Raw genomic sequence first — 24,322 nt, forward strand, 5'->3', positions numbered from 1 at the left:
ACCAGCGAGCGACCGAGCAGCGATTCCCAGCGCCCAGGGGTTGGGGGCAGCCAGCGGGGCAGGAGCAGGGGGTGCAGGAGGAGGAGGAGGAGGAGGGTGCCCACCTCCCGTCCCCTCCCCTCCCCTCCGTTATCTCCGGCGGGCAGATAAGGAAACGAGGCAGGAAGGCACAAGCCGGGCTGGCCGCAGGGGAAGCGTGAGAGCGGGGAACAAACCTCCGAGCCCTGAGTCACCGGCCCCAGCCCCGTGTCCCCGTGCCCGCCGGGATGACGCCTCCCCGGGGCAGGACCCGGTGTCCGGGAGCACCGATTGCCTCCAGCAGTGCGGGGTCAGGGCTAAAACGGGGGGAAAATTGGTGGCCCCGTATCAGGGCACCTCCTGTGCCAGCCCCCAAACCCCCCAGCAGCCCCCCCGGCAGCACCAAGGGCGGCAGAAGGACCCCCCCCAGATCTCGATCCCAATTTTTGGGGGCGTTTTCCCCAGGATGGCTGGAACCAGCAGACGACAAACCCAACCCCTGAGGTCCCGGGGGCTTGTTTTAGGGCCACGCATCACCCAAGCTCGGACACCCCCGTGGATGAAGGGCCTTGCCCTGGCCCTACACACCCCATAGGGGAGCAGCTCGTTAGGGAACCCCAATAATTACCTAAAAGGCCTCGATTTACCCCCGGGGCTCGGGCTGCAGATCGGGTTACCCGCTGCTGCTGCGGCGCACCGCAGGTCGGCTCGCCCGCCGGGAGCACGGCCACAAAAAGCCCCAAACATCTGCCGGTTTTCCCCCAAAAAAACACACGAAATGTGACCCAGCACCCTAAACCCCACAACTTTCCCCCCTCCCTTACAGGCAGAGGGCGAGGAGCCCCAGCGCCCTGCGATCCTTTGTGCTCAGGGGGGGCCAGGGACACATTTGGGGGCACCCCAGTGGGGGCCCCCCATGGCCCCGCTGCCGGGGGGGGGCTGTAGGGGTCCAGACCCTGCTCCTGGGGGGGGGCACCTGCAGCTCGTTTGTGCTGATTAATAATTATGGGGGGGGGCAGAGGGGTTCCTGCCTTTGTGTGCCGTCACCCCCCCCTTTGGAGGTCTCGCAGCACAACGCCCCCCAGGCACTGACCCCCACCTGCCCCCCAGACCCCCCCCTGCCACTGGGGACCCCCCCCAGCTTTCTGCCCCGACCCCCTGCACCCCCCAACTCCCCCATCTGTGACCCCACCAGGGGCATCGCCCCCCCAAGCCTCCCCCCAGCCCCCGAGGGGGGGCTCTGGGGCCGTGCCCCGCCTGCCCCCCCCCCCAAACAGCGGTCCCAAACCCCCCCCATGGGTTCCAACATCCCCCGCACCCCCCTTCCAGCCCCCCCCCGCCCCTTCCCAAACACCGAGACCCCAGCACGGCCCCCCCGCCCCCAAAACCCCCCACACACCCCCCCTACACCCCCTTAATGACCCCCCCCATCACCCCCCCACCCCAGCCCCCCTCCCCCAACCCCTCCCCCCTCCCTCAACCTCCAGCACCCCCAGGCCCCCCCACCCCCCCAGCCCTCCCCTAACCCCCAACCCCCCCCCCCAGCCCCCCCCAGCGACCCCCCCCATGCCCCCCAGGCCCCCCCCCAGACCCCCCAGCGCCCCCCCCAAGCCCCCCAACCACCCCTTTAACCCCTAAACCCCCCCCTTTTTACCACCCAACCTCCCCTTATCCCCCCCTCCCTCCCCAACCCCCCCACGACCCTCCCCATCCCCCCCCCCAGACCCCCCCACTCCCCCCCCCCCCCATTTCCACCGTGCCCCTCAGCCCGGGGGCTCCACCAGGCCGCGGCCTGCACCGGACCCCCCCCAAACCCCCCCCCTTTGCCCAGTTCCCCCCCCCCCAAGCTCCTCACCGGTCCCGGGGGGGGGGGGGGGCTCCGAACCGTGGTGGGGGGGGGGCACCGGGAATTTTGGGGGGGGGGGGGGAGGCGCCGCCGCCGCCGCCGGAGCCAGCAGCCGCTGCCGCGCAACGCAGCTTGCTGGGCGGCCCCGCCGGGCGCGGGCAGGGCGGGGGGCTCCCGGCCACGCCCCCCCCCGCTGACGGGCAGCGCCGCCAGCCAATGGGAGAGCCGGGAATGGGGCGCGCGGGGAGGAGGAGGCGGGGCGAGGGGCAGGCAGCAGGTTAGGATGAGGCGGCGGCGCGGGGAAGGGAGGGGGAGGGAGGGAGAGGGGAGGGGGGATGGGGAGCGGCGGGGCGGGCAGCCAATGGGAGAGCGGGGCGGGGATAGTGGGCGGGGTTATGTAAATGAGATGGTTAATATTAATGAGGGGGGAGCGGGGGGGCGGCAGCGGAGCCGGGTGTCCCCAAATCCTGGGGGTGACCCCCAAAATCCTGATATTTTCCCCCAATTCGTGATATTTCCCCCCAAATCCCAATGTCCCCCCCCGATCCCAGTGCTGCCCCCCCCCAAAATCGCAGTCCTGACCCCCCAAAATCCCAGTGCCCCCCCTAAATTCCAGTGCCCTCCCCCCAAAACCCCAGTGCTGCCCCCCAAAATCCTGGCTCTGCCCCCAAATCCCAGTGTCCCCCCCCCCAGATCCCATTGCTGCCCCCCCAAATCCCAGTCCTGCCCCTGATCCCAGTCATTCTTCCCCAAAATTCCAGTGCTGCCCCCAAAAATCAGTGTCCCCCCCAGATCCCATTTCTGCCCCCACAAATCCCAGTCCTGACCCCCAAAATCCCCAAATCCCCATACTGCCCCCCCGATCCCAGTGATGCTCCCCCCAAAATCCCAATGCCCCCCCTAAATCCCAGTGCCCTCCCCCCAAAACCCCAGTGCTGCCCCCAAGTCCCAGTGTCCCCCCCCCAGATCCCCAGCAGCCGCCCCCAGCCCCTAGTCCCCCCCCCCCCACCCTCCCCCAGGGTTTTCCAGCGGGGGGGGACACGGGGAAAATCCCAGCGGGTGAATCAGCCGCGGGCAGCAGTCACGGGGTGCAAGAAACCCCAATGACCCCCCCAGTGACCCCCCCACGGTGCCCTAAATCAGGGCTTTGGGGCCCTGGGGGCGCACGGGGATGGGGGGTCACGTCTTTGGGTTCACCAGTATACACCAATATGCACAGTATGCACCAGTATGCACCAGTATGCCTCCATCCTGAGCGCAGAAGCAGTGGTGTGGCCGCTGGGGTTTGGGTTGCGGAGCCGTAATCCCGTTAGCGGGCTGGAGGCCGATTCCCCTAATCCCGTTTGCGCCCATATGGCTCCAGCCACACACCGGGGGGGGGACACGGGGACCCGCTGTGACCCCCCACCCCGGAGCTCTTTGTGGGTTTCAAAACCAAATTTATTTTTGGCTGCTCATGGATCGGGGATCAAGGGGCTGTGGCACCCCCAATTCTGCCCGGTTTGTCCCCAAATCGCCTTTTGTCCCCATTGTTTTGCCCCCCCCGGGGGTGCTGAGAGCTGGCACAAGGCCATGGGTGGGGGGGGGGCGCACGGTGCCGTGCCCCCGCTCCCCGAGCCCGTTTCCATCCCCGCACGGGGTTTTGGGTTGTCAGAAGAGGAAGAATTGAGCCAGAATGGGGGGGGGGGGGGGGGGGGCTGGTCCGGGCCCCTCTTTTGCTTCCTTTTGGGATGGAAACGGAACCGGGGGGGGGGGAGAGGCTGGCACGGGGATGAGAGGCACGGGGACGGGGGCAGGGGGGGGACTTCCCCATTTTGTCCCCAAGCTGATGGTGCTGCAGAGCAGCTGTAGGTGCCGGGTGTGTTTGGGGATTTTTTGACCCCCCCATAAATATCTGTGAGCCTTCCAGCTGGGTCTGGGTCTCTGCCACCCCACGGGGGTCCCAATGGGTGGGACCAGCCCTGGGTGTCCTCACGTGCCCGTCCCACTCACCTGCTGGGACACGGGGACAGGAGAGGTTCCCATGGCTGGTGGCAGGGTGCTGTGACACCCATGGGTGCTGTGACCCCCCCTGGGTGCTGTGACACCCCCCTGGGTGCTGTGCCTGTCCCCATGGGGCCATGCCATCCCTATGGGGCCGTGCCACATCTATGGGGCTGTGCCATCCCCATGGGGCTGTGCCATCCCTATGGGGCCACGACAACCCCATGGGGCCATGACATCCCTATGGGGCCGTGCCACCCCCGTAGAGCCGTGCCCTTGCTGAGGCCCTTGCGCCCCCCCGGCCCCCCACCCGCACCCGCGTGCCCACGCGGCCGCAGCGCCGGGGGAGCGGATGGTTGCCATGGCAACTGGCATGATGATGATGATGATGATGATGATGATGATGATGATGACGCAGGCCCCGCGCTCCCACCCCCTCCCCTCCCTCCCCTCCCCTCCCTATGGGGCCGCCAGCCCGCGCCGGCAACGGGGGGGTGGGGGGCACCCACCGGCGGCCCCCGTGCGCGGGCACGCGGGTGCGCACGGCGAGCGCTCGTGCGCGCACACACACACACACACGCACACACATCACACATCACACCCTAATCTCCCTTATTTCCCCCCCCCAAAATGGCCCTGAGCCCCCCCCCCCAGGTCCGGCGGGGAGGCAGGAGCGTTTCTCATCTCTTTATTGAAGGAAGACTATTTCTAGAATAAAGGCTACATCGTCGCGGCACCTTGTCCCCTGGTCGCTCGGCTCGCCTCCGAAAACGCCGGGGGAGCGGGGAGGGGGTGCAGCACGAAGGGGGGGGGGCCGCCCTGCTCTTGGCACCCCCGCGGCGTGGGGGCTGCGCGGCCCTGGGGCACGGGGAGCGGGGCCGGAGCGAGGGGCGAACCCCAAAAGGATTTGGGGGGGCTGCTGGCGGCACGGGGGCCCCGCTCCGGCCAGGGGGGGGAACAAGCTGGGGGGCCATAGGGTGGGGGGGACAGCGGATGGGGGGTGCTGGGGATTTTGGGGGGGGGCTCTGCAGGAGCAGGGGGGACCCCGACCGCACTCACGGCCGGTGGGGGTGCTGGGGGGGGGGGTCTGTGTCCGAGCTCGCCAGGATTGTGCTGGGTCAGGACCGCCGTCGGACCCGATGCTTTGTGCTTGGGCTGGCGGCTCCGGGCTGCTGGGGGGGGGGCCCTGGGGATGGGAATGGGGCTGGGGGCTCTGCGGGCAGCGGGGTGCAGCTGGGGGGGGGCTCCTGCCCAGGGAAGAGCACAGCAAGTGGCACGGGGAGAGCCCGGGAGTGGTGTGACTGTCACCCGGGGGGTGACACCGCCACCCCCGCCTGGCACCGTCCTTCCCATGCACGGGGCCCGAGGGGGGTTGGGGGGGCCGGGACCCGCTCCGTGGCCCCAGGCTCTGCTCCCGGTGGGGTCCCCACGTGTTGTCCCCGTCCCCATGTCCCAGTGTCCGGTTGTGCTGCGGTGCGTGGACGCGTGCCCAGCCTCGTGTCCCCATCCATGTCCCCACGGGTCCATGTCCCAGCCCCACCATCGCCCCCCACCCCTGGGGCTGCCGACCTGCCACAGCCCCCCCCCAACACGGCCACGGGGAGGGCGAGGGGACGGCCCCGCTGCGATGCCACCGCTGTCCGGCCGTGGAGGAGGGGAGGGAGGGGACACCGGGAGGGGGGCGCGCGGGCCAGTCCGGGGCTCTACATGACGCTGCACTTCCCCTTGATTTTGTCTGTCCTCTTCTGCTTGCTGGAGCGCTTGCCGTCGATGGTGAGGCTGACGTTCCTCCTCTTCTCCAGGTTGAGCAGCTCCTGGAAGAGCTCCTTGACGTTGTAGTTCATCTTGGCCGAGGTCTCCATGAAGGCGCACTTCCACTCCTTGGCCACGGCCTCCCCCTCGCGGCTCTCCACCTCCCGCTGGGTCTCGTCGCACTTGTTGCCCACCAGCATGATGGGGATGCTCTCCACGCTGCCCTTGATCTGCACGATCTGCTGGTAGATGGGCTTCAGCTCCTCCAGGGACTGCTTGCTGGTGACGGAGAAGACCAGGATGAAGGCATGGCCCTTGGAGATGGAGAGGCGCTGCATGGCCGGGAACTGGTGGCTGCCCGTGGTGTCGGTGATCTGCAGGGTGCAGACGCTCTTGTCGCAGCTGATCACCTGGCGGTAGGTGTCCTCGATGGTGGGGATGTAGGTGTCCCGGAACGTCCCCTTGACGAAGCGCAGCACCAGCGAGCTCTTGCCCACGCCGCCGGCGCCGAACACCACCACCCGGTAATCGTTGCTCTGCTCCGGCATCGTGCCCCGGAGAAGCTGCCGCCGCTGCAAGGAGAGGGCAGAGGGCGCGCGTCACGGTGCCAGCGGGGGCTTCGGGATGGAAACCCCCAGCCCCATCCTGGGGGGGCAACAGGGACACCCCCAAAACCCTCGCCAGCCCCCTGCTCTGGTGGTGCTCTCATCCTGGATACAGCGAGGGGGGTCCTGGGCCCCCCCGGTGCCAAAACTCCCCCTGCCCTTGGGACGCCCTTGCCGGGCAGCGGGGCAGGATGGCGCTGGCCCGCCGGGGGTGCAGCAGCTCTGGCTATTTTTACCAGCCCCCCCCGTGCCGCGGCCATATGGCCGAGCCGTGGCCACCGGCGCAGCAGCTGCGGCTGAGACTGACGGAGAGGAGGGGGGGGGGGTCACAGCGGGCACCCCCGGCAGCGGGAGCGGTGCCGTGGGGCAGCCCCCGGCCCAGCGAGGAGCCAGCGGTGCCCGCAGCCCCCCCAGCTCTGCCACGGTGCCGGATCTGCTGCGTAAGGAGGTGCCATTTCACGCACAGAGCTCGGCGCCTGCTGCGCTGCCCCGTGCCACCGCTCCCAGCCTGGGGACGGAGCGGGGCTGCAGGCACCGGGGGTTGGTGACATCGGGGGACGGTGACACATGGCCACGGGTGACACACGGCCGCAGGCTCGTGTCTCTGCCGGGTCCCCACGGGGTGTCCCCGTGCGTGCAGGAGCATCTTGGCTCCCCCGGCAGAGCGTGATGGTTTGGAGAGGTTAATGCTGCCGTGGGGCTGCGTTCCCAAAGGAGCCATCCCAAAGGCACCTGGAGGGATGGGAACGGGCACCTGAGTAGGGCACAAGGGCACGGTTTGGGTTTGGATGGCTGGGTTTGGGGTCAGGTCTGTCCCGCTCCCATGGGGTGCCCCAGGTCCCTCAGCCCTGGGTGCATCCAGGGGACCCCACAGGCCCCAGCACGTCCCCAGGCACCCGGGCACGCACGTGGCCGGGGCAGGAGCCCATCACCGTGGCCTTGGCACCGAGGAGCCCGTTCTGCTTTGGGTCCTGCAGCACGGGGCAGGAAAATGCCCCCACGGGCCCGGAGGCGTCGTGGGCACACGGACACGGAGCAGAGGCCGTGGCTCAGCCGGTGCCTGGGGACACCGGAGCTCGGTCCTGCCGGTCCCACCTGCCCACGGCACGGCCAAAGATGCCCCCAGCCCCACTGCCACGGCGTGGGGCACCGGGGGGGGGGGGGCAGGATGGGGCCTCTGCAGCACCCAGGGGTGCTTCTGGGCCCCGTGGCATCGCCTGGCCCCCACCAGCCCCTCGCCCTGTGAACACAACACTGGGGATGGGGCCTGATCCTGCTGGGGCTCTGCACCCCCTGCACCCCCCCACGCGTCCTCCAGCTCAGCGCCCCCCCCCCCCAGCGCCGGGGGAGATAAACAGAGGGTGGGGGGCTGGGGATGGGGGGGGGAGAGGGGCAGGATGGGGGGGGAGGAGAGGGACGGGGATGGAGGGGAGAGGGATGGGGAGGGGAGGGGAGGGGGAAAGGGGAGGGAGGAGAGGAATAGGGATGGGGGGGAGAGGGCTGAGGATGGAGGAGAGAGGGACGGGGATGGAGGAGCAGCAGCAGCAGGAGGATGCTGGGGGGGCAGGATGGGGCTGGAGGATGGGGACAGGGACGGGGACAGGGGCAGGGACGGCTCCGGGTCCCCGCCCCGCTCCCGGCCGTGCCCTGCCCTTGCCGGGGACCCCCCCCCACGCCGCCCCCCGGCCTTTTCCCGGTCCCCCCGCGGGGCGCATTGCGGTGCCGCCGCCTCACCGTGTCCTGCCCGGGATCCGCCCTTGGCTGCGGGCTGCGCGGCGGCCTCAGCGCATGGCCCGGCCCGGCCCCGGTGCGCTCCCGGTGCGCTCCCGGTGCGGCGGCTCCGGTTCGCCCGGCTCGGCTCGGCTCGGTTCGGTTCGGCCCGGGACGGCCCGGTCGGGTCCGGAGGGACCGGGAGCGGTGCGGTGGGGCCGGGGGGGGGCTGTGCACGGCTCGGCTGGGCTCGGTTCGGTTCAGCTCGGCTCGGCTCGGCTCGGCACGGCTCGGTGCGGTGCGGTGCGGCCGCCGCAGAGCCGAGCCCGCCCCGCCGCCGGCCCCGCCCGCCGCGCCCGCCCCGCCGGACCCCCGGGCTCAGCCCCGAGCCAAGCGGGACCGGGACGGGGGGACCGGGACCGGGACAGGGACAGGGAGGGGGACTGGGACTGGGATCGGGGCAGGGACAAGGATTGGGACGGGGGGACAGGGATGGGGACAGGGGGACAGCCGGGGATGGGGACGCACCGATAGGGATGGGGACAGACGGACAGGGACACACGGACAGGGATGGGGACAGATGGACAGGGATGGGGACACACGGACAGATGGGGATGGGGATGTGCAGACAGGGATGGGACACACGGACACGGATGGGGACAGGGACAGACGGACAGGGATAGGGACAGACGGACAGAGAGGGATGGGGACGCACTGACAGGGATGGGACGCACGGACAGGGGTGGGAACAGAGGGACAGGGAAGGGGACAGATGGATAGGGATGGGACACAGACAGCTGGGGACACACGGACAGGGATGGGACACACGGACAGGGATGGGGACAGAGGGACACGGGGATGGACACGGACACAGAGACAGGGACACCTGGACGGGGACAGGGGGACACCCAGGCACACACAGGGGGCTCTCAAAGCCCCCGGGGGCTGCAGGCCCCGCGTGGGGCCGGGGGCTGCCGGGTGGCACTGCTGGGCCTCGTGACTCCCCCTCCTTGACGAGCAGCAGCAATTAAAATCCGCAGCTGCTATTAATAGCTGCCGGAGGAGCAGCGTGGCCCCCACCACGGCACCCAGCGACACGCACCCCAATGTGAAACCCCCTCCAAAAAACCACGGGCCCCTGCAGGGGGACACCGGCCTCGTCCTGGGGGGCCGCCAGCCGCAGCCCCCCGTCCCCGCAGCGTTCTGAGGCAGCCGGGTACTACTCGTTAGAGGAAATGAATGAATTTCCTTGATCATTTTAGCTGCGGCTCCTCCTCCGTTCATTCACTCCCCAGCTCCCCGCGACGCCTGACGCAACGGGGGGGCTCTGCTGGCTGCTGCGGGGCGGCCGCGCACGCGCGGGGCTGCAAAGGGATGGGGGCTGCGTGGGGAGGGGGCTGCTGCCCTTCCCCGCTCCCCCCCAGGAGCTCGGGCACGTCCCCGGGATGGGGAAGGGGCAGCGGGGTCTGATCCGGGCACCCCGAGGTGGTGGCGAGGCGCGGGGTTGGAAATAAAGAGGCAGCAAGGTGGAGAGGGGCAGGGTGTTTATTGGGAGCACAGCGGGGGTCTTCCTCCTCCACAGGCAGGAGCTGACTGTTAGGGACAGGCAAAGCCCCCCCCCGGTGCCAGGGACACCCCCAGCCGTGTGGCCCCCCCACCAGGCTGCTCCCACACCCCATCGGGATAAAAAAAGGTGGAAAAACGGGGATCCAGCACAACCCCCCCCCACCACACTGCTCACAGCCACCCCGCCGGCCATGGGGGGTGGTGGTGATGCTCTGTGAGACCCCTCCGCCCCCCCCCCCCAGCTGGGGGAAGGATCCTTCAAATAGAGCAAATAGCTGCAAAAAAAAGAAAAAAAATGACACGGGAGATGGAGGCAGAAAAACAGGAGCCAGCATCCCACCTGCCCGGGATGAGCAGCAGGTCCCACACGCCCCCCCCCAAGGGCTGCTGGGGGAGGTGAAATTGAAATAACACCCCCAGGTTCCCCACGTCCAAGCAAATTCCATTCTCGTCAGGCCCTGCTAATTTGTGTCATCGCAGGCCCAAAATAACCCTCTCCCTCTCCCTCCTCCCCCCCCCCCCCCTTCCCGCTCCAGGTTTTTCAAAGCCAGATTAATTGACTCGGGTTCGTTGCAGCAATTAAGGCGCCGAGCACCAGGCCCCATCAGATGCTCCCCCCCCCATCAGCTTCCACGCGCTGCAGCTGTGCCAAGAGCTGCTTTGGGGGGCTGGTTCGCAGCCCCCCCGTTCCTTTTGGGTTGTGGTCAGGGGCTGCGGTGCCTCCACGGAGCCTCCACGGAGCCTCCACGCTGCTCCATCTCCATCAGCGCCTCCGTGAGCTCTGCTCTGCCTGGGGGAGCTGCGGCAGGAGCGATGGCCACGTCTCGTTAAAATCCATCTCCTGCCAAAGCAACGAGGCCGGGGGGGGGGGAACGGAGGGGGCTCGCTCCTGCTGCCAGCCTCTGATCCGAGCTCCCGGCCCAGGAGGGCGAACACGAGGGATCGCCGCGGGGTGCGGGCACAGCGAGCTCCCCGCGGACACGCAGTCAGATGGAGGCTGCTTTAATCAGCCCCCAGGGGGAAGAGATTTCTCCTCTCCCTCCTTTGAAAGCAGCAGCAGGACCCCCCCCCAGAACCTCACCGCTGGAATCCGGGGCCGAGGCCGGGGAGCAGCCCTGCAGCCGCTCAGTTCCCTGCAGATGATTTAAACGTGAAATAAACTGAAATATTAATGCTGGAGGCTGCTGCTGCCCGTTTCTCACGCGCTAATGGATCCCGGGCTTCAGGTACGGGGGCGTGAGATCTCTCCGAGGATGCGTTAACGCGGCTGCAGGTTTCCTTCAGGGGATGAGACGAGAACGGAGCAGGGGATGGGGCAGGGCCCGGCCTCGTTCCTGCCGTTAATCACTCCGAGAAGGAAAAGCTCCCGGAGCCGTTTGTGGGTTAAAATGGAAGCTGGGCTCAGCGGGAGCTGTGGCAACAGTCCTCCCGAGCAGCCCCAGCAGGGATGTTATTTTTGGCAGCTATTACAACCAGGTTTTGCTCAAAATCTAAGCGAGCAGGAGCAGCTTCGTGCAGCTGTGCGAGCCGCGGTCCCACCTGCCTCTGCCTTCGTTTCGGTCCCGGTTTCTCACCTCCTCAGAGCCTGGGTGGGAAGGAAGCCGAGGCTCGGCCCGAGTTTGTGCGAGGGGAGGGAAGGAGGGAGGGGGCGGCTGTGCAGGTCAATGGGAAACAACGAGCCCGAGAGCTCTGGGGGCAGCCCCAGAACCAGCCTCGTGCTGTCCCCAGTCCTCTCTGCACCCGCAGACCCGAGGGGCAGGGGCAGCGCCTCGTGACCCCTACGCTGGGACACTCCTCGTGGGTTTTTTTTCCTCTCCCTCTGAGCACAGAGGAGAAAACTCCCCTCCTTCGGGTCGGTGCCAAAACACCTCCTGGATCGGGGTGTTCAGCGTGGCTGCCAAGCTTCAGCGTCCCCCCTGGGCTGCCAGCAGGCTCCTGTCGGGGCCGGCCGCGAGGGGCAGGAGGTGAGGTTGGGTCCCCCACCGCTCCCGACCTCACCACTTGAAGAAAACCAACCCCGCCAGCACGGCGTAGCCCAGCGCCAGGAACAGGACCTTCAGCAGGCGGTCGTGCTTGTCCTCCAGCTCCTTGGCCAGGATCTCAAAGAAGGTGATGAAGAGGAAAGTTCCCCCCGCCACGCCTTGCAGCAGCAGCGAGGCCACGTTGCTGGCGGCGCTCTGGGTGCTCTCGATCCCCATCCCGATGCTGATGCCCAGGGGGATCATCAGGCTGACCGTCACGGCCATTTTCGCCGCGTCCTTCATGGGCAGCGAGGCTTTGGCCATGCTGATGCCCAGCGCCACGGCCACCAGCGTCTCGTGGATGGCGACGCCCAGGAACAAGCTCAGGACTTTGCCTCCTTCCTCCTGCAAGCCCAGGGCCAGGCCCTCGAAGATGGAGTGGGTGCACAAGGCAAAAGCCAGGCCCAGGAGCCGCAAGGGGCTGGAGCGGGACAGCTCCTGGGGGCTCAGGCCGTGGCCGTGCCGGCCGTGCCCGCGGGACGAGGCGATGAAGGGGCTCTCGTATTCCGAGTCGCTGCCCACATCCGAGCCGGCGTTGAAGGTCTCCAGGTCGATGAAGGAAGGTTTTTCCTTCTGGAAGGTCAAGACAAGCTGTTCCACGAAGACCGTGACGAAGAAGCCAAGCATCATGATGGTCTCAGCCACCGGGTAGTCCGTGGTCACGTTCCCCTGCTTAAGAACCTCGTCGAGCTAGGACAAAGCACACAGCCCGCGGTGAAACAAACCTTTGGATCCCTACAGGCACCCAGGGAGCCGTCGGGAAGCTCTCCCAGTTTCCTACAAAGCCCCTTCTGGGAAGAAAATGTCCAGCAGCAGAAGAGAGGGGGGAAATCTGGGCTCCATAACAATAAAAATTCCTGCTGTGTGCCCACAATGACACGAAACTCATCTGTGATGCTTTAACAGCCTGCATCCAGGCCTCAGTGCAAGGAACTGGGCAGCTCTTTGCCTTCCAGCAGGAGGTCGGGGGCTCTCTGGGTGTTTCAAACACTGGCTCGAGGGCAGGAGTTTGAGCCCAGCCCCCCAGGTGATGCTCAGCCTCCTCCTGCATCACAAAAACTTCCCAAGCAGACTCCACAGGAGCTGAACGGGAGGCAGGGGCTGTGCTCCTGCGTGACCCGAAACACCAGAGGTTTCTGAGGGGGCTTAACGGGTCCCTCTGGCTGGGGGTGGCCCCTACCCCTCCTTTTCCCCAGGGGCAGGGTGCACAGAGCAGCACGGGCTCCCCGCAGCCCCCCGGGGGGCTGTCAGCAGTTACCTTGCCCCTGACGGCCGGCAGCAGGGCGTTGAAGCAGGTGGCCAGGAAGACCCCTCCTCCGAAGGAATTGCAGAGGGCGATGACTTTCCTGGAGCGCTGAGCCTTCTCGGAATCGGCCTCGATGATCTTGACGGGGAGGAGGGAGCCGGCCAGCATGAGGACGCAGATGCCCAGCAGGCACAGAACTTTGGCCACCACGATCTTCATGGCGCTGCCCGGGGGGGCTGCAGCAGGCAAAGGGCGAAGGGAGAGGTGCTCCTGGAGCAGAGCTGCGGGCAGGAGGGAAAAGAGAGGTTCTTTAGAAACACCTACACAGCGCCAGGCACAAAATGCTCCATCTTGCCTTAAAATCCACCTGAGCCCGGCCAAAGGGTGGAGGCTTTGATGTTAACCACGAGAAATGAAGGTGGGCTTGTGCTGGTGGCTCTCCATTTCACTGGGAAATGAAATTAAAGGTCTCCCTTCAAATGAGACGAGCAGATTTGGTCCTGAGCCACCGTCACCGTCCTGCCGGGGCGGGTCGCAGCCTCTGCAGGTGGCTGTTTGCTCCGTCCCAGGAGCCCGAGGAATTTTGGTTACCGAATTTTGGTTACCGGTCGATGTGCAGCTCTCTAAAGGGAAAACCTGAGGGGAAATCCACTGCGAGGGTTTCAAACCCACAGCGTGTGACAAAAGAGGCAGATGGTGAGAAAAATGCAAGGTCTGAGCTGCCTGGGTCACGACAAGTGGCTTGATCAGAAAGATTTTTCCCTCCAGGTTAGGTGCAGCAGCAGTTAAACTCGTTTTCCTAGAGCCATTTAAAAAAAAAATAACGAAATTAAATCTATTTTTAAAGACATGAGCGGGTCCTGCTGAACGGAAAGCGCCGTTCAGCACAAAACCCAGCTCGGGTGATGCTGCTCGACTCGCTCCTGCTGAACCCAGCAGAGGAGCCGGGTCTGAGCGAGCCCTGAGCCTAAAATCCCTCCAAAATAACCCCTCGTGGGGTCCCAAACCAGAAGGGAATTCGTTTGCTGGGTGCCGAGGCACCGCACCCGGCTCCCGGGATAGGGACACCTGGAGACATCACTGGAGGCAAAAAAATTCCTTTTTCCACAATTCTCACCTCCCCTGGAGGAAGCTCAGCAAACCTTCAGCTTTTTTCTTTTTTTCTTTTTTTTTTTTTTCCTAGCCCGAAGCCCCCAGCAGAGCCTGGAGCTCCCCTGGTGCCCCGCGACCCGCGGAGGAAAGCAGCTGAGCCACAAAGTGCAGCGGGAATACCTCGCGCTCCGTCCCGACGTGCGGCAGGCGCTGCCTCCAACGCCCGGACGACCTCGGCAGCCTGAAAATTCTGTAAAAAAAATAAAAAATAAAAAAAAGAATTAAAAAAGAATTAATTCAGCGCCGCTGGGCTCGCCGCCCCACCCCTGACAGTCCCAGTTACCCCAGGAACGCCCCCTGGCCCCCAGTTACCCCCCCGACCGCCCCAGTTACCCCACCTACCCACCCACCAGCCCCAGTTGCCCCAGTTAACCCCTCCTGACCGTCCCATTTGTCCCAGTTCCCCCTCCTCGACCGCCCCAGTTCCCCCAGTAACAGCCCCAGGTCCCTGGTTACCCCCTCTACCGTCCCAGTTCCCCCAGTTCCCTTCCTGTCTGCCCCAGTTACCCCAGTAACGGACCCCGGGCCCCCAGTTCCCCCCCCAACCGCCCCAGTTCTCCCAGTTACCCCCTCCCAACCGTCCCAGTTCCCCCCCCAACCGCCCCAGTTCCCCACCCCTGACCTCACCAGTTCCCCCAGTTCCCCCCCCCAACCACCCCAGTTATCCCAGTTCCCCCCCCAACCGTCCCAGTTACCCCAGTTCCTTTCCCGTCTGCCCCAGTTACCCCAGTAACGGACCCCGGGCCCCCAGTTACCCCCCCCAACCGTCCCAGTTTCCCCACCCCTGACCTCACCAGTTCCCCCAGTTCCCCCCCCAGTTCCCCCCCTGCCCCCAGCAGCCCCGCCCCCCGCCGTTACCCCGGCAACCGCCCCCCCCCCCGCTCCCCGTTGCCCCCCCACTCACGCTCCGGCTCCGCTCGCGCCCCGTCCAAGCGGCCCCCGCACAACGCCCGCCCCCGCTCGCGCCTTCCGCCCTCCTATTGGCTGAGAGGAGGCAGCGCGGCTGGTGATTGGTCGAGAGGGCTGCCCGTCAGCCCGCCCACGCCCTGAGGCGGGCACGCTGCCAGAGCCCCCGGGTGCGGCGGGGAACGGAGCCCGGCTGGAAATGGGGACGGAGACCGAAGGTTCCGGGGTAGCGCCGGGCCCGCAGCGCTGTCCGGGGCCGCCGGTGCTGACGGGGCCGGGACCGGGACCGGGACCGGGACCGGCACCGGGGGGGCCTCGGCTTGCAGCAGGGCTCGGGCTGGGTTTGGTTAAAGAACCGCGGAAATCCCTTCATTAAATCCTGCTGTTAAACGCAGGGCCCAAGGGGCTGCAGGGTGAGGGGAAATGGGCTAAAAAATTAAAAAAAAATCAGGTTTTTGGGGTCCTAATAGCAGTTTTTTTACACGGAGGTGTAGAAAAAACATGAAGAGAGGCGAGGGAAGAGCTACAAGGACAACAGGGTGAGCAGTGTAAGGAGTGAGGGTGAGTAGCCCTGAGGAGATGCAAAAAATAAGGGAAAAAAAAATCCTAGTTTCATTATTTTGGATGATTCACATTTTTTTTCTTTCGACCCCGTCCTACAGGCCTAAAACTTCTCCTTTTGCTTGGTCCCAATACGTGGTTGGCACGTAAAGGGCAGAGGGGGAAAGCAGCCGTTCATAAACACCGCGTGTGCCGTGCCGAAATACAGGTGCATGAAGCACGGCGCCGGGTTTCAGCAGAAAAGGAGCCAAAAAAACTGGCAAAAGTGGAAAAAAATCACCCAGGCGGTGCCTCGCAGCCCTCAGGACACCGAGGAAGCTCTGACCCCACACACAAAGCTCTGCAGGCCTGGAACGGGCCCGGCCCCAGGTCTGGCTTCAGGCACGGGGGGCAAGAGGGAGCAGGAGGCGAGTGTCCAAATCTTTTATTCTTCACACGTTACATTAACCACGGAGTTACGGAGCATTTACAAATCAGTCTTTTCTTGATATTCATCGTCAGCTACACCTGCTCCTCCCCCACTCCCACCGGTTCTCCCCAAGGGGCGTTCTCCACCTCACGCCCTCCTCCCAGCCGGACGCTTCCTGAGGCCAGGAGCAGCCTTCCCCCCCCCAGGATCGAGTGAGGAACCCTAAAACCATCCTGAGGTCGATGCAAAAACCCCCCCAGCCTCAATTAGCGACTTCTGGGGAAACTTCCCAGAGCCTCCCGCGTGCCCTGGGAGTGACAAAGGGGAATTCCCCAGGGTGGAAGGCTGCGGGTCGCTCCGGTCAGCCTCCAGAGCATTTCCCCTCGTCCCCCCCGTGATTTTTTGGGGCAGATCCTCTCTTTGCCAGGCCCCCGCATGGAACCAGCAGCCGCTCAGCACCGTGCTGTGCTGTCCCAGGAGCGTTTTTCCTCTTCCTTCTGCTCTCTACTCACGCGCCCTCTATTCCTACCACCAGCACAGTCCACCAGGTTGATTACTGACATGCAGAAAAGACAAATTAAAAAGCAGAAGAGAAACCTTTTGAAACACCAAGAACATTATATCTCAGCTTTCTGACTGTCCACCCGACTAGTTCACAGATTGGATCATTCCGACAACAGAACCATTAATTACTAAACACTAGACAAGTTTTGCCAGGCCTGGGGAGGAGCCCCCAGAAACGAGTCTGGAAACGCTCGCCCTAAACAGTCCCAACGCCCCCCCCCCCCCCGACACATTTACACGAACCGTGGAGAGGCGGTGGCCAAAGCCCACCTCTGAGTAACCCCGGCGATGCTGCTACGGACCCGAGGAACGCAGCGAATGTCATCAACAGAAAAACCCTGCTCCTGGAGACCCCGAGATCCAGAGGTCTCCGGAGCGTTCGGACGCCGCCAGCTCGGGACTGGCGCGAAGGTGACGGGGAGCAGGACGGGGAGGGCCTGGAACACTTCTTTGAAGTGGCACGTGGGCAGGAGAGTGAAGAGATCCTGTAGTGAAGAGCGCGTCGTTCTTCAAAAACGGGTTAAAAAATTCCCATGTAGCAAAGAACGTAGAAATGTAACAGTGTAGGTAATTCTCCGAGTCTCTTTAGAAAGGCTGTTGATGCTGGTTTGTGTTCAGCTGGCTGGGTCTTCCAGAAGAAAAAACGAATGGAAAGGCTGAGGGGGAGGAGCAGGGACGAAGACTAGGGAAAGAAAGCGTGAATCTGTCTTTAACATGCAGGTCATATAAAGTATTTTGTGTTTTTTTCTTCTTTTTTTTTTTTTTCCCTCTCTTGGACACTTCCGACTCAAGAAATGGCAACACGCACATGGCTTCCAGTTTTTAAAGCAAAGAACAAAGTTCCCACGGGCTGCGCTGCAGAGACAGGGAGACAAGACATGGGCAAATTCAATTTTTAGGAAAAATAAAGCGCCCCTTTAACAACCGTGAACGCTAGGTACCAAAACTCATTTATCAGTCACACGACGCACGAGGGGAGCTCTTATCACTCCCCAGGGCTAAGCCTCGTGCCTCTGAGGCACGGCACCAACTCTTAGGCACAAAATTTTGCAGCAAAATATTGAAACCCTCCCTGCTAAGCCGGCCAGGGTACAGCGGCGCTCCCGGCTGCAAGCTCACCACCTCACCTGGCTGCTCATTCCTGCTGATCTTCGTTGCTGGCACTTGGAGTTCGACTCCTGATCTGGCTCCGTAGCTGCTCTATTAGCTCGGGGTTCTGCTGCTGCATCTGCTGCGCGAACTGCTGGCCCCTGCAGGAGAAGAAGCAGCGTTTGTGGCGGTGCTGTCACACGCCGACACGGGCAGGGCTTCACCCAGCGTTTAAACGTTCCCCAGCTGTTAACTGAAGCTTTCATTTTGGTCAGAAAACCCAAAAATCAGGTTATTAATTTCCTGGGAAGGACCCAGCTCCCTACTCACGCTTGTATGAGGCTGGCGAGATCATTCGTGGAGGGGCTGGTGCCTGCTGCTCCCATGGGGTTGTGGCCACCAGAAATCATCCCGGACATGCTGCGGAAACAAGGGGCAACGCTCAGAAAACGAAACAAAACACAGAAATCGGTTGTTTTACGCGAGGAAGGGAACGCCAGCCTAACAGGAACACCTCCCCACACTGATGATGGAGCTATCTGTGAGGGAATCTCCTGCCACAGCTTTTTATTCATTAACTGCAGCAGAGCAACCGCAGCATTGACCCACACAATAGACAGAAATATTTCTAACCGTGTCAGCTAATGTATCCCTGGATATCCCCCCTCTTTGTGCAAGCCCTGTGCTGTCTGATTACAACACCCAGGGTAATCTGCTTGCTCTGAACCTCAGCTGGCAACAGCAGTGGAAGGAGCAGAACCGAATGGAAAGGGCAGCAGACACGCAGCCCTTCAACCAGGCGGTCCCTAACAGCAACCAAAGGACAAGCTCCTCAGGTCTCTAACTCACTGCCTGCCTGCGCTCTGAAAGCACGGCCAGGTGAGGCATGAACCTCATGAATTTTATGGATTTGTATTGTGTAAGCACCTGACAAGCATTGTGAATTGATCCTGATGGCTCTGCAGCACAAAGGATGGAAATATTCTCCTCCCAAACGAGATGGAGATGTGAAATCCTGTCCCCAGACCACATAAATACTGAGCCGAGCCAAACTGACTCCAATTTCCCAAAGGCAATTCCACGATCTATCTTTCCTCCCTTTGAGGCTCCTCTTCAGCGAGGCCAGAGCTCTCAAAACACGTGCTGGCTGGGGAGATCAGGCTGCCCCGAGGCTGCCCTCCACGCTTCTGGTACCCGCTCCCTCCCACCCGAGCTTCAAAGAGTGACTCAGAGGAAACAGAAGACGGGATCAAACTTACAGCTGTTGTACTTGTGGGTTGTTCATTAGGTTAGATGCCTATTTAAAGAGGGGGAAAAAAAAAGGACACCCTATTTAGTCAGAAATGCCTGGGTAAATATGCAGATGTTGTGCCATTCAACTAGGAACAAAGTGAAGACAGAAATACTTGGAAACAGATCAATAGGACAAAAATAGCCAAGAGAAGCACAGCACCACACACACGACAAGGCTGGTAATGCAGAACAGGCACCCTTTCCACAGCCAGCACACGAAGCCTGTGAGTAAGTCACTGGCTCTTTATTTTTTTATTTGACTCCAGTGAAAGACACAAGCACGGCTTCCTCGCAGCAACACCCAAGCGAAGAAACGGAACGAAAACAAATCTGCTACCGAGACACAGCAACTCCCCGAGCCCTGTCCTGAGACATTTCACCCTGAACAGAGAACTGCACGGCCCAGACGCAGCCTGGCTGCGACCTGTCCAGATTTACCATGCTCATGAAGCCGGGGTTGTTCAGCAAGCCAGCTAAATCAAATCCTCCGGGACCTCCGGTCTGTAAGAAGAAAGACACCGCACACAGGTGATGACATCCTCCCGCCCTCTGATGCAACAAACAGCATGGCAAAATGAACGTTACTTCAATTCTTCAGCGTTATCAGCATCTGGGCCTTAAACCACGGCTAAGGGCAAAGGCTGGGGGCGAGGCTCGCTAAGGGAGGCAGGGGACACGTGCTGGTGGCAGCAGTAACGGCACCGCATGATTTACCGAGCGCCGCTCTCACCAGCTGAGGCATGCCAGGGCTGGGCTGCTCGACCCCATCACGCCTGCCAAGCTAAACACATCCACTCGGTCACCTTTGGGCTGGAGAAGTCTTTAGAAGACCGAAAGCCCCTTCAAAACGGGGAATTAACACGGTCCTGAGCCTGTCAGCAGGGCGGTTGCTGGCTTTGTGACTAGAAAACCGCCGGGATTCTTTTCATATGAACAAAAAGAAACAAAACAAAGCAAAACAAACAAACAAAAACCAACAAAACAAAAAAAAAAACTTGTGGAAGGGGAAAAAAAAAGAAAAAACTAAAAAGTCCTTTTGGTATTGCTAACAGGTCACTAGAAAAAAAAATCTGGATTTTAGGAGCAGTGGCTTTAATTAAGAAAGGTGCTTAAGGCAAAAAATGCTGCTTGCAAACGCTCCTTCTAATCAGTCTCATTTCCCAGCTCTCTCAAACAAGCCCAAGGTGACTGTGCTCGAGCAGAGCAGTTTCTCTCTCTGGATTTTAGTGGAAATGTTCACGGCAGCGCTCATTAACCATCTCCCTTCTGCCCGCATGCAAGATTTGTATTCTAAACACAACCCAGATCATCAAGCCTCTGCCAGACAGCGCCTGCTAGCACTTGGAGTAGCATAAGGCAGAAATCTTCTCATCTTACCCACATACAGCAAGTGTTAGCCTCAGGACTTACTGGACTCGGAGTCTCCTTCATTTTCTGTTCGGCTATTTTAAGGTTTGATTTGTATGTGTCGTTGTCTGGATCGAGCTCTAGGGCCTTTTTGTAGTAAACAACAGCTTCTGTGTGTTTATTTAAACTGGAGAGGGCCAAGCTGTTGAAGTGGAAATAGAAGAAAAGGTTTCAGAGGTAGATAAGCACTCGCAGACTTCCTCCACCCCCCGCCGAGGTGAAGCCCTAGGTGTCTGTGCTCGGCATTCCAGGGCAGAGCACCGCTGATGGTATCAGTGCCACCAGGCACTCCGAGATTAGAATTCTGGCACCAGAAGCTCCCTCACTTACCCCATCCTGCCATACGCCTTGCTGTAGTTTGGATCGATGCCTATGGCTCGTTCACAGTCTCGGACTGCTCCAGCATAATTTCCTAATTTACTGTACGCAGCAGCTCTGGAGGGAATGGAGAAAGATGTGCAGAAAACACTTAGCAGCTCGAAAACGTTGATCAAGGTCACCCCCGTTCCCTCTCCGTGGTGTCCTGCGGCACAGGCAAAGTCAAGAGTAAAGTTGACACAAATCCAGGCCGTGTCTACGTGAGCAGGGTGTTACCCAAACACCCAGCTCTGTGCTCTGCTCCTACTGCAAATAAATCCAGGATTTCTCCTCCTCCTGCCCTTTCCAAGAGGAGGCAGGGAAGCATCCCACTCGCTAGCTCACACCAAGCCCTCAGCTTCCCTTATGCCTCGATTTCTTAGCCACAACGACTGTTTCATCCATTTTCTGACAATCTCTGCATAAAATTTCAGAATTAACTCTCCTCTTACCAAGCTCCCTCAAGCCCCAGTCTTACACCTCCTACTGGCACCAGGACACCCGCCCAGCACCTCGCTGGACGACCCTCAGGCAGCTAAAACGAGCCAAGAAGTAACTCAGCACCTCACCAGCACGCGTGCACACAGGTTACTCGTGGAGCCTGCGCTCACGATAAGCAGGTAACTAAAACCTTGGCTCCCTGCTCTGCTCAAGCAGATAACTAAATCAAACCCTGACTCAAAGTTGCTTTAACTCACTTGTTTTTCCACCAGCTTGCACGTCCTTCTGCTCAGCACACCCCTGAAGATTAGGGAGGTCACCTGCAGGCTCATTTTGCACACACACACCTCTCAACATGTATAAAATTCTCAAGACCGAGCCTTCAACTCGTCTCACTTCACTCTTTTGTTTATTATCGACCCAACCTCCCAAACCTGGGCCCTTTGTCTTCCTTAAGGAGTTAATTGCATGAAAGCAGACAGCATTTCTTGGCATCCTTGTATCTCCTTGAATGCCTGACAGAGTTTGTTTCCACACCCACGTCCTATCTAGAGATGCCAGGGCACAGAGCTGGCAAGAGGCACAGGGAAGTGTGTCACTGAGCTTGGAAAGAAAATAAATCACCAAGAGCAGGGAACAGAACAAGCAGAACGTGGGATTTCGATCGAGCAAGAGTCCTGGGTAAGAAGAAAGGAGCAAAACCACAGGTGTACGGGGCTGGGGGCAGAGCAGTACCTGTTGCAGAAGTACACCGCGTTGGATGGGTTCAACTCGATCGCTTTCCCATAGAACGAGACCGCAGCTTCGAAGTTTTCTGCCTTCATTTGTTCGTTTCCTAAAGGGATGGAGAAAAGGTAAGGTAAAAGGTGGGGACAAACGAAAGCAGCAGGCCTGGATCTCCGTTCTACTTGAGAAAATAACGCGAGGGAAGTCAGGAGCTTGCACCCCTTCCTGATCAAACTGCGTGTGAGTGTGAGGCAGGGGGTCTATATTCTCACTCTCTATTCTCACTCTTTTATTTTTGCTCTTTTATTCTCACTCTCTATTCTCACTCTTACAGGGCAGAGGAAAGGCAACACACAGAGACCTCAGCGGGGAAGATGCCACATTCTGCCCAGCAAAACCTTCCAGCGTGCAGAAGGAGCTGCTGACCCAGCTCCCTGCCCAGGTTCTGTGGCAGCTGAATTGCACCAAACCTGCACCCGCGGGGAGAACGAGCAGGAACAAAGGCTCCAGCCCCTCTGCCTGCTTCCCACTCCGTGCGTGCCCGTGGGGCAGAGTGAATGAAGCCTTCCTCCCCTCCCCACCCTCCTTTACACCTCCTCATGCCCAGCTCCAGAGGAGGCTCTACCTTCAGTCTTGAGTCTCTCAGCTTCGGCTACGTCATCTTCAGAGGGGGTGATGGGCTCCGAGTTCGTCCTGGTGTGCTCAGGCTCCTTGCAAGAGAAGGGAGAGCGCTGTGCTGAGAGGAGGACTCCCACGGAGCAGAACCCAGCCTCCCCCTCCCCAAACTCATCAGGCCCACAACGTTTCCCTCCCACACGCCTCCGAGGGGGCAGCAGCACTGCGGAAATCAGGCAGAGCTCACCCCTGGGGCTGCCTGGATCAAAAGTCAGCGCGTGTTCGGGGGATTTGCTCACCTTTCCTACAGCAGCTTCAAATATTTCAGGAAGGCTCTGGGACACAGCCAGGTCTTTGTCATCCAGGGAGACCCCAAAAGCTGTCTCCAGGCACTGGATTGCCACTGGATATGAAAAGACAGCTCATTAGCTCTCCCCGTTCTGTCTATTCAGCCCTTTTGCACAGCACCTGAATTTTTTACAGTTGAAAATACCAAGAAAACCCTGGAAGGAAGCTCTTGGAAGGCAACAGCCACGACTCCCATCCCCTCAGCACCTTCAGAGGAGGTGCTGGGGTGGAAGTTAACAGAGCCAGGGCTTTGCTAGCGCTCCTGAAACTGCCCCCAACTCCTGCCCCCCAGCTCCTGCCCCCACCAGGACAGGAATCCGTTCCCAGCCCGGACAGGGGAACCCAGCAGCGGAGCAGAGCCCGGTGTCACAGGCCATACTTTAAGGTCTGAGAGCACCCCTGCCAGCCAACAGCCTCCTCCTGCCTTGTCTCTGTCCCTTCCTTGCCCAGAAATGCGCCCACCACTTTCTGCGGACGTGCCCGTTCTCTGTGTGCTGGGGGTGAACATAAAGGCCAAAGACTGAAGCATAAGCTCCTTAAGGAGAGCTCTTAGGGTCAGTGCCCTCTCGTTACCAGTGAAGGAGGCCCTCTGAAAAACATCTGTGTAAATTCTGGCTGTGGCAGGGAAAAGCATTTTATAGCAGAACTGGAAAGCCCTCCGCGAGTATAAGACGCCTCCTGACAGCCCCAGAGTCCTTGTTTTACACCACGCTGTGAGGCTCCTGACCGGGCCTCATTTAAGATTAAACTTTTTAAGTCTCAAAACGGGGCTCAGGGAGGCTTTTGATCCCAGGTGCGTTCCTTCCTCAAGCTGATCTCCTTCCGAAGGAGGTGACGAGACGAGGAACCAGCACCCCCAGTGCCCCGGCTACCCCCCACGGAGAAAAACTTCCAAACCCGGAGCGAGCCGCGATACCGGGGGCAGGACGGGGCAAGGGGCAGCGACCAGAGGGGGCAGGGGGCAGGCACCGAGCCCCCGATTTCCTCAGGTGCCAGCCCCGGGCAGGAGGGGGGAGCAGGGGGCAGGGGGCAGGGGCACCCCCCCCACCGACCTTCCAGGCTCTCCTGCGCGTCGGGGCTCATCCCGCCGCCCCGCAGCTGCTCGTGAAGGAACCGGACGATGGCGTAGGCCAGGCGCTTCTGCTCCGCCATCCCGGGGGGCGCTCGGTGCCTCCTCGCGGCTCTCACCCTGCGGGGAACGGAGCTGCGTGAGACGGCGGCGCCTCCCCCCTTCCCCCTACCCCCCTACCCCCTTCCCCACCCCCCCCCCCGGGCCTACCAGGCCGCGGCCGGTCCCGGGAGAGGCCAAGGCAGCGCTACCGGCGCGGCCGCCGCCCCCTTCCCACCCCGGGGCGGCCTAAAAGGACCGGGGAGCGAGCCCGCACCGGCCCCGGGACCCTCTGGAGGCCTAGGCCGGGGCCTCCCCGCCCCGTAGCGGCCCGGCCGCGGGGCTGGGCCCAGTCCCGGTGCCGGTGGGGGAGGCCCCGGCCCCGCCCCTCCCCCACTCACCGGCCCCGCGCCGCTCGCCTCAGCCAGGGCGGGCGCAGCACTGCGCATGCGCCGCCCCCGCCCCCTCCCCTCCCGCCCGCCGCTGAGGGCGCTGCGCATGCGCAGTGCGCAGCACCGGGGAGGGGGGCGGGCTGGAGGCCGGAAGTGCGGGCGCCGCTCTGTATTTGCTGTCTGACCATAGAGACGTGGAGGGGGGGG

At 62.1% G+C, this 24,322-nt stretch overlaps 4 protein-coding genes across 10 annotated transcripts in view; all 4 read right to left on the reverse strand.

Moving 5' to 3' along the window:
• GNG7 (G protein subunit gamma 7) overlaps positions 1-1,942 on the reverse strand; it is a 63,213-nt gene extending 61,271 nt beyond the window's left edge. Inside the window, exon 1 of one of the 3 annotated variants that reach the window (XR_011090094.1) lies at positions 1,874-1,888. The gene's annotated coding sequence lies outside the window, so the exon portion shown is untranslated. Of the gene's footprint in view, positions 1-215; positions 231-1,873 lie in introns of those variants that run through there. The other 2 variants (XR_011090095.1, XM_068661947.1) reach the window with 2 other exon arrangements.
• Positions 1,943-4,521: 2,579 nt separating this feature from the next.
• On the reverse strand, positions 4,522-8,209 carry DIRAS1 (DIRAS family GTPase 1). Its single transcript, XM_068661943.1, has 2 exons — positions 7,939-8,209; positions 4,522-6,171 (listed from the first exon to the last, which is right to left on the reverse strand). Exon 2 carries the CDS (start codon positions 6,145-6,147, stop codon positions 5,551-5,553), a length of 597 nt encoding a protein of 198 aa, XP_068518044.1. The 5' UTR covers positions 6,148-6,171; positions 7,939-8,209; the 3' UTR covers positions 4,522-5,550.
• Positions 8,210-9,441: 1,232 nt separating this feature from the next.
• Positions 9,442-14,863, reverse strand: SLC39A3 (solute carrier family 39 member 3). Of its 3 annotated transcripts, XM_068661937.1 has the most exons (5): positions 14,804-14,859; positions 14,020-14,089; positions 13,115-13,398; positions 12,760-13,028; positions 9,442-12,191 (listed from the first exon to the last, which is right to left on the reverse strand). In XM_068661937.1, the coding sequence occupies exons 4-5, from the start codon at positions 12,964-12,966 to the stop codon at positions 11,475-11,477; spliced, it is 924 nt and encodes a 307-aa protein (XP_068518038.1). In that variant the 5' UTR covers positions 12,967-13,028; positions 13,115-13,398; positions 14,020-14,089; positions 14,804-14,859; the 3' UTR covers positions 9,442-11,474. The 3 variants fall into 3 exon arrangements, with proteins under 3 accessions (XP_068518038.1, XP_068518040.1, XP_068518039.1); XM_068661939.1 differs by lacking the exon at positions 13,115-13,398 and having other exon boundaries at positions 14,804-14,863; XM_068661938.1 differs by lacking the exon at positions 14,804-14,859 and having other exon boundaries at positions 14,020-14,190.
• Positions 14,864-15,773: 910 nt separating this feature from the next.
• On the reverse strand, positions 15,774-24,288 carry SGTA (small glutamine rich tetratricopeptide repeat co-chaperone alpha). Of its 3 annotated transcripts, none has more exons than XM_068661932.1 (12): positions 24,125-24,288; positions 23,668-23,804; positions 22,567-22,670; positions 22,278-22,362; positions 21,662-21,761; positions 20,459-20,563; positions 20,132-20,270; positions 19,160-19,222; positions 18,688-18,725; positions 17,759-17,848; positions 17,467-17,589; positions 15,774-17,021 (listed from the first exon to the last, which is right to left on the reverse strand). In XM_068661932.1, the coding sequence occupies exons 2-11, from the start codon at positions 23,765-23,767 to the stop codon at positions 17,475-17,477; spliced, it is 939 nt and encodes a 312-aa protein (XP_068518033.1). In that variant the 5' UTR covers positions 23,768-23,804; positions 24,125-24,288; the 3' UTR covers positions 15,774-17,021; positions 17,467-17,474. The 3 variants fall into 3 exon arrangements, with proteins under 3 accessions (XP_068518033.1, XP_068518032.1, XP_068518034.1); XM_068661931.1 differs by lacking the exon at positions 15,774-17,021 and adding an exon at positions 17,073-17,194; XM_068661933.1 differs by lacking the exons at positions 15,774-17,021; positions 24,125-24,288 and adding exons at positions 17,073-17,194; positions 23,895-24,049.
• Positions 24,289-24,322: the final 34 nt, after the last annotated feature.

Source organism: Anas acuta, chromosome 26 (genome assembly GCF_963932015.1).
Source record: "Anas acuta chromosome 26, bAnaAcu1.1, whole genome shotgun sequence".
NCBI lineage: Eukaryota > Metazoa > Chordata > Aves > Anseriformes > Anatidae > Anas > Anas acuta.